Source organism: Echinops telfairi, unplaced genomic scaffold, assembly GCF_000313985.2.
Source record: "Echinops telfairi isolate 266 unplaced genomic scaffold, ASM31398v2 ScPeMD7_7465;HRSCAF=8503, whole genome shotgun sequence".
Classification (NCBI taxonomy): domain Eukaryota; kingdom Metazoa; phylum Chordata; class Mammalia; order Afrosoricida; family Tenrecidae; genus Echinops; species Echinops telfairi.
The window spans coordinates 8,119,257-8,127,764 of record NW_022111365.1 but is presented as its reverse complement, the minus strand read 5'-3'; the positions used below and the strand labels follow the sequence as shown (position 1 = coordinate 8,127,764).

The 8,508-nt window shown below is 45.7% G+C and overlaps 1 protein-coding gene across 1 annotated transcript in view; it reads right to left on the bottom strand.

Moving 5' to 3' along the window:
• The window catches only part of ALOX5 (arachidonate 5-lipoxygenase), a 57,223-nt gene that overhangs the window by 20,527 nt on the left and 28,188 nt on the right, over positions 1-8,508 (bottom strand). The window contains exons 4-6 of the mRNA XM_004716245.2: positions 7,645-7,767; positions 2,686-2,792; positions 1,676-1,848 (exon numbers count right to left, since the gene is read on the bottom strand). Coding sequence (XP_004716302.1) covers positions 1,676-1,848; positions 2,686-2,792; positions 7,645-7,767 — 403 coding nt within the window. The remainder of the gene's footprint in view (positions 1-1,675; positions 1,849-2,685; positions 2,793-7,644; positions 7,768-8,508) is intronic.

Here is an 8,508-nt window from a genome sequence, read left to right as displayed (position 1 = left end):
TGATGCACCTTTTCTTTACATAAAACTCTCTTATACGTGAGTCGCCGTGGATTAGTTTCTCCAAAGTACCCAGACTAATACAATGCCCCAGGCATCCTGCCTGTCTCCTGCCCGTGCATGAGGAAGAATGCACAAAGATGGATGTTCAGTTCTTTCCAATTCTAGATTCTTTGGTTTTTAAGGTTCCATGATTCTCTGATTTGAAATATGAAGCCTATAGCCATTGCATTGATGTTACTCCATGCCAGCAATGGAATATATAGAGAAATACTACTCTGTGTGTGTGGTGTGAGCTGTCATGTGACCTGGTAGTGGCCTGAAGCTGGAGTGGGTCTACTAGGAGAGAGCGAGGACTGCTGGAATGGAGGCAGGGACCTTCTACTAGGCAGCTGGCCCGACCCCAAGTCAAGTGGGCAAGGTACTTGGAGTTGTGCCCACAAGGAAGGTGGTCACACATAGTCAGGTGCACAGGGAGGCTGAGAGCTTTGCCTACACATGGCAATGTCCATCCCTTTTTGGCTGGGCCTCAAGGCAGGACTGATAAAGCAAGACACATCAAATGGAAACACACAAGCCTCCCCATCTCCCCATTCATTAGTCGCCAGGGGGCAGGTAGGGCTGGGTCTGTTGCCAGGGAGCCCAGTTGCTCTGGTTTTGGTGGGAAGGGACTCATTGAGGGGGCCATGTCACACCAGATCCAGGCAAGAGCAGTTTAATCAATTTCTGTCTTAAGATTAGGTAGCGATGGGACTCGGCAGGGTCTTTGTTGCAGGTAAGGGCTTGAGACACAAGGCTGGGAGAGGGCAAGGGCAGTAGCAGATGTCATCGACTGTCCTGTTCACCAAGTAAAACATCTCATCAATTCCCCCTACCCACTCCCTTGCTTTTCTTGTTTTGGTGTAGAGCATGACTTTTTCTCCAATTTGATACAATATGTGTTGCATAGAAAGGCAAAACTGAGCAGCAGCTCTTTTAATTAACTCTTACTATTGAGGAGCCTTGGTGGCATAGTGGTTACCTGTTGGACTGCTAACCTCAAGGTCAGCAGTTCGAAACCACCGGCTGCTCTGCAGGAGAAAGATGAGTTACTGTCTCAGAAGCCCATTGGGGCGGTTCTACTAAGCCCAATGCTTAGAATCTCTATGAGTCAGCATTGATTCGCTGGCAGTGAGTGTTTTTCAGAGATTGTGTTCTGGGTGGTGTAAACTGTTAAACACTCCACTACTAACCAAAGGGTACGGCAATTCAAATTTAGTTAGCCTCAGAAGACAAGCCTAGAGACCTGTTTCGGAAAGATCACAACCTTGAAAACGCTATGGAACGCATGTACTTTGCACACCTGAGGCCACTATGAGTCGGAATCAACTTCACAGCATCCAATAATAGCTGCACAATGTTTCCAGATCAAAGCACTATAAAGAATGTCACCCGATTCCTACCTCAAGATACTATACACAATTTGCAGCTGCACCCAGGCAACTCCATGGGTACAGACTTCAGGGAAGGAAAAAGAAATGACTGTTTCATGGAGAGTAGCCAATCTCACCATCATCAGATGAGCCGGGAAACGAGTCCAGGGCCAGTAGAAAGTGCTTTGTGTCTTTCTGAGGTACAAATGAGGCCATCTGACCTTGGACCTCTGGCAGTGGCTGCTTTCCCAGCCAACAGGGCTTACCTCTACCTCCTGCTGTAGGGTGAGCTGTCGCTCCAGGCTGCATTCCACCATCTCGGTGGTAACTGGAAGCTTCTCCGGCAACTTCATGCACTGCTGAATCAGCACAGGGTTACACCCATTCAGGAACTGGTAGCCGAACATGAGATCTTCTTGCCAGTGATTCATGACCCGTTCTAGAGAGTAGAGTGAGCTATGAGCGGAAGGCAGCACAGACCACAGCTCCTACTGCCTTACTGTGACATCTTGGCCCAGCAGTAACTCCAGGGGTCCATATCTGTCTTGAGTGCTTCCTGACAGCCAGAGGCTCCATATTGAACAGCGTGTCCCCTGCTCATCACCACACATCATCTGTCCAGGTTACTTAGAAGGCTCCTGGAGCACCCTCTTTCCAGAAGTCAGACCTTCTAACTCAGTATGAAGGACTCCGACAGGGAAGGGAGCGGAGGGGAGGGGAGAAGAATCATGGGGAGGAGCTTGCATAGGAAGTTCTCCCCATCTATCAATATATAGTTTTTCAACATATAATCATTGTTCCATAACTTCTATTTCCTTACCTTTCTGGTTATGTTCTGTCCTTCTTAATGCCATTAATGTAATTATTGTGCTAGTCTTCTAAATAAATATTTGCCCAGAGGAAACCAATGTTACTGTTATAAGAATGTTTAAAACACAAGATTTGTTCAGCCTCAACTCTGTTTAGAAGCATCATAAATGATTTATTCTTGTGAAGAAAAAAGTTGCTATTTCTGACACTTTTGATGAGGTTCAGTGTGCTCAAACCTGAATGTTCCAGAAGGATAAGCTACAGGAGAGGAGGGTGACCACAGTAACCCATGTCACAGGACGTCCAGCCCTGCCTGGAATGGACAGAAGCCTGCAGCTGGCCTGCATGGCTGACTCATCACTAGGTGGGGTAGGGAAACCCTTTGCCAAACTCCAGGCCAATCTCAGAAAGAAGAATTGTAAACCTTCTCCTCATACCATGAGCAGCCCTCCAAACGTGTCCTCACCTGAAATAGTGTTGCTGATCTTGACGAAGATTTTCTCAAAGTCAGCAAAGTCACTCCAGGAGGATTGAAACATGTGCATGAAGCGGTTGATGAACAGATTCTCCATCCTGCGGATGGGAGATATGTCATTCCTGTGCCTGTGGCCAGGCCATACCTCCTCTGCAAAGTCTTTTCACTCCCAGGTGTCACAGGGCCTGTAGACACCCTGGGACACTGGCAGCCAAGAGACTGGAAAGTTCCAGGAAACCACCCTCCATCTGTCTTCCTCCTCCTCCACCTCACCTGTAAAAGAGAACCAGGCTCGGCCCGCAGAACAGTGCACGCATGTACACTTCCATTCATTCATTCATTCAATCATTCAGGCATTCCTCCACCTAGTAGGTTAGCTCATGTGTGAGCAGTCAGGAAGAGAGCTCAATACCTCCTATGCAGATATACTCCCCAGTCTCCTGGAATTTGGGTGAAGTAGGGGCAGTTCAATTCAGTTTAACCTTCACTTATTTCTGCCTAATCCTGGGCATGTTTGGTGATAAGGATATAAGAAGTTTCCAAATGTTCATTACACAGGATGGCAAAGCCAAAACAGAAATCAGGAAACCACTATATTAAAAATGCTATCAGTACCACCTTGACTCATTCCTCCTTTGGTGAGGCACCTTGTTTGAGCTGCACACATATAGGAAAGCTATGGGAGTCTGACCACCCAACCCTGCAGCATTCAAAGAACTGAGGTTTGGGTCTTAAATACAGAATAAATTTGACTGACAGGGCAGAGTCTGGGGCTTGTTATGGGCCTCCAAGGTAAAGTATGTGATGTCCTAACTTGGTCACTCTGAAGCACCCTGAGAAACCCAGGGCCAGGAATCCACAGACATTCAGGAAACCCTGTCTCTCCTGGGGCCTGTCATCCTCAGGGAGGCATCCTCAGGCAGAACATCATGATGACCTAGCAATTGTGCACATTGGGTCCAGCAACTTGGAGCTGCACAATAGTGCTGGTATCGTACTGCGATCCACCTGCCTGTTTCATCTATCCCAGCCCCTCATAGGGATGACAGGAGAGCTTCTTTTGCATACCTGTTTGCTGTGCCTATCCATGTGCCTACAGTATTATCACTGTACAGCAGCAGGTTTGGGCCTGGAGGCATCCGGCTGTCTTTTTCAAGTCTTCGTTGCCCCTCTTTTGCCTAACGCCCTCTGACCTCACCACCTCCCTTGTTAGCTAAGGCTGTTGACCATCCTGTGACTCATGTCCTCATTGTGATGTTAACATCACTAGGGAAGTGGAATAGAATTTGTTTCTAAGAGAAAAGAATTCTTTCCAGTCCTCAAAAGTTACTGGGTGCTTTCAAAATGACTCAGCTTCAGAAAGATGCCCCTGAAAGAGGTCTTTTCCTAGGGTTCCTGCCTTAGTGACCTTGTGGGGAACCAGCAGCGTGTCAGCCTCCAGGATCACATTTCCCCGAGTCTCTTGGACCTCAAAACATAAAACTAAAACTGAAAATAGGGCGGAATGTGATAGCATTCAGAGGAAGCCACAGATCCAGGATGAAGTGAAGTTAGGAGGAAAATATTTGTATGTCATCTAGGGGAAAATACTTCTGCATATAAGCAGCCTATTCAGGACTTCAAGGATGGGCGATAGCACAAAAGAGGAACCTGTGGCCTGAACAGCCATTAGTTGCCCCAGGTCGCCCCAGCCTAACTACTAGCCCCAAGCCACCTCTGGGCTGGTCACAGCAGTGGACCCTGGACTGGGGAGGGGGAAATTCTAGGACCCTCACTTCCCTTTCTGCTTCCCTTCTAGCAGCTTCTTCATTTTCTATGTCACAGTGTGGCTATCCGAAGGGGGTGAGAGCAAGGCTTACAGAAAAAGGCTGGCCCTGTTCCAGGCTGAGCAGATGGCTCAGAGGAAACAAGTCACCAGTTACCCCAAAGTGGCAAGAAACAAAGCTGTTTGGGCCCGACCCTAACAGGGAAGGGCCACATTGGTCACTGAAGCTATACCTTTCAGGTATTCACAGGCAAGAGTGGTTTGGCCACGGAAGAGTGGTGCTGCCTCAACAAGCCACATCCAACGGGCCCTCTCTTTTAACCCTCAGCTCCCCTGATTTCTTGGAAGCATCTGGCGACTGATCTTCCCTTCCTGTAACTATATAAACTGCAGAGCCCCTATGGTAGTTACATAATCTTGTGTCAACTTGAGGATATTAAGAGTGAGGATGAATGTGATGGTGGAGAGGTGCATATCTTGTTTCTTGACACTGTTCCCACGAAGGATGAAGATAAACACTGTCCTTGTTGAGAAGCTTTCCTGTGTGGGTTCTCGTCGGTGGTTCATGAGGAGAAGCTGGTGTTTCACTCTTCAGGAAAAGCACAGCCCTCCTTCCAGGTTCATTCTTCTTCCTTCCCTCCTATCCTTTCATTGTTCCCTTCATCCATCCATCCATCCATCCATCCATCCATCCATCCATCCATCCAATCATCTCTTCTCCCTCTCTCCATTCTCTTTTCTAGCCACCCACCATGACTAAGCAAAAGTGTTATTTCTCACTATTGTAGCACCATGTTCTTCTGAGCTCACAGCTTCTCGGTCCTTATTCTCTCTGCAGAATGGCCTCTCAAAAAAGCCTCTGCTCTGCTTTTCCCATCCAGCTCTACACTCTTAACAAACCTACATGCCCTTACGCAAAACAGTTAATTCCTGGGTGGAGGGTGAAACAATCACCATGATGTTTCTAGATAGCTATTTGTTGGGCATTGTTCCATTATGAATTCAAATGTTTGCTTTTAATTTTTCTCCCCAGTTTGATCTGGATTGTAACAGGGGAGAAAAACTGCCCAGTTTTGGAGACAAACAGACCTGGATTCAAATCTTACTCCTGTCAACTCCTACAACTCCTACATAGTCCTTGACTTTAATCCACCCGAGTTAGAATTTCCCTCATCTGGAAGTTGTTAATAATAGTCCCTTCTCCTAGGATTTCTGTTAGAAATAAAATAGATGACTCACCTTAGAAAGCATAAATGAAATGATTTCTTATTTTTATTAGAATTTTTTTAATAGAATTAATAAATGAAAGCCCCTTTTTATTACATACCCAAGGGGATTTCCTGCAGAGAATGGTAGAAAGGTGGTGGTGGTGACGGTGGCAGTAGTAGTAGTAATAGTAGTAATATGTAAGAGTTCTTTCACCATATCCAAGGAGGGCATGGCTTTGGTTCAGGGCTGGGAGTGTATACTGGAAACTTGCCAAACCATGGACTCCTGCTGCTTTCCTTTGAAAACCTTAACCAAATAAGTTGCCCTTCTCCAGGGAGGCAGCTACTCAGGTATGCAAATGTTGCCACAGGAAAATGAGCAGGCTAGTGTTTCTTAACCCAATCTTCATCCTGGACATGCTGAAGTCACCCCACCCTTACAGTTCTAGTAAGTGTAAATCCTGACAGAAATGGTTATGAGAATCCCCTAAGGTACCAATCGCAGGTTTCCATGCCCCTCTGCTGATCCTGGGGTGGGACCAGGGAGTCCTAGATGTATCTCATGATTTTGCAAGCTCTTTAAAACACTCTATAACAATTGAGTAAAGCTGCATAGCATCTCTGCCATTTGCTAGAAAGGAGCTTGGGCAAGGTATCTGATCTCATTCCTCAGTCTCATCACGTGTAAAATGTGGAGAGTCACTGTGCCAATCCTATGGAGTTGCTGTGACAAGTATATGAGGATCAGCAGTGGCACCTGGGCTATTACCATTCAGAGACCCCACCTGGACAGCATTCACACTCAAATTGGCATAGAGGGAGTCACCTGGTGGCATCATATGAATGGAGGTGGAGGATTCTAAATACAGACCTGATCTCAAGCCTGAAAAAATATATATATCCCAAACCATTTTATTAGGAGTTAATCCAGACATCATACCATTCCATACTTCAATTACATCAAGCAATATTGTACAATTGCTACCAGAATCCGTTTCAAAACATTTTCTTCCTCCTGAACTCCTTGATATCAGCATCCTTTTAGGCCCCACTTCCCCCCAGGAAACCTTATTAATTTTTGTCTCTAGAGGTCCATCAATCCTGGGCTTCATACACCGAAAAACAGAAAAACACATAACAAAGATTCAAGCAGGCTTTCCACAATGACAAAATATGTCAGAGATAAACCCCAACATGAAAAAAGGAAGAAAAACCCATGGAAAATATTGAAAACCAGATCAAGGCTTAAGTGTCTCACAGGGGAGATCAAGTGACCAAGTTTTAACCATTCAAGTCAGGTTTATCGTACTAATCTGCTCTAGTCATCCCTCCAATACTCTCTATGTAGGAACCAGTTTATTCTCTCAGTTAGGGTTAGAGGGAAATCACCAGAAGCGTGTAGATCCTGCAAATGTATTTTGGGTTTCACTGTCAGCTATCGTCTTCTGCAAACCAGAATCTCACAATTTAAGCTCAGATACTATCCCTTCCTTGGGCTTTGGATCATAAAATTTACAATACTTGGGTCATGGATGTTGGTGTGCTTCTTTAATGTGGACTTAGTTGACAGGCATCTCACTTAGATATCTGCTTTTTGGAAACAAGTCTTCAAGACCACAGACACTGTTCTATCTGATGGCTGGGCAGCATGTAATTTCTTCACTGCACTTTGCTATAGCACCCATATCTTCTGTGTTTCCTTCCTGAGGGTTTTGTATTGAGCAAGCAGGGCCATGTCATAAGCACTAATTGTTCTTAAATTGGAGCTAAGATTAAGTGTAAAGGGCTGAAAATATTGTTTGGCTGTTTGGATAATTTTACTGAGATACAGACTATCCTGTGACTGTGTACTTGTATTAACAAGCCAACATAAAATTTGGTGTGTTTGGGGACAGTTACTTGGCAGAACCCAAGACCTACTTGCCACCCTGACCTTTGCTGGAGCTTCACAGAGCCCTTCAATTGTCATGAACTTACGCTTTGGAGTAGTTCAGAACAAAGTCCACTCCTTTCTCACTGTCAAACTGGATATCACGAGGTAAATCCTTATGGCATTTGGCATCAATACTCAACGGGAACCCAGGGTTCCACTCCATCCACCTGATCATGGAAAAGGAGGAGAAAATCAAGATAAATGTCTGGCTTTTGCATTGCTACCCTCAGGCGAAGGTGGCCTGTGTCATGACGTTGTGATATGTGGTATTTGATGGACCTACTATTAGGTCAACATGTCACAGGCTGATCAGATACCATAATGGTGCTACCAGGGGCATGAACTTTGATGGGCATCCTTTGAGTATCACAGCAGGAGGACCGAGAATGCCTAAACCTCAGGCTGGCATTTATTACAAAGGTTTAGAAATGGTAGGCAGACCCTGGATAAATAAGGGAAGAAGGAAGTCTCAGATAAGTGCATTTGTTTGAGGTAATGTCTCCCACTGCACCACCTTGCTGACCACGGAAAGGAGAAGTGGTCTTGACTGCTCCGTCACACTGGCCCTAGGCATCCCACATTCCATTGGCTTTTTGCATGTGATGCCTGGAGGAAACGGGACAGTTGTCATGCCTTAGAGTTGGGGCTCACAAAGCAGAAATGAGTCTGAGAACGACAACCCCCTCACCCTCCCCGCTGCCCCCGAGCTTAGACCAGTGGAGGTCTTCCCTTCTCTTAACCTGCTAGCTAGTCACAGGTTCAGCGTTTGCTATCATCATAAGAAAAAAAAGTTATTTTCAAATAAACTCTGTCTCTTGGTGACTGTGTGTCAGAGTAGAACTGTGCTTCTAGGATTATTTATTTATTTATTTGCTTCTAGGATTTTTAATGGCTGATTTTTTTTTTTT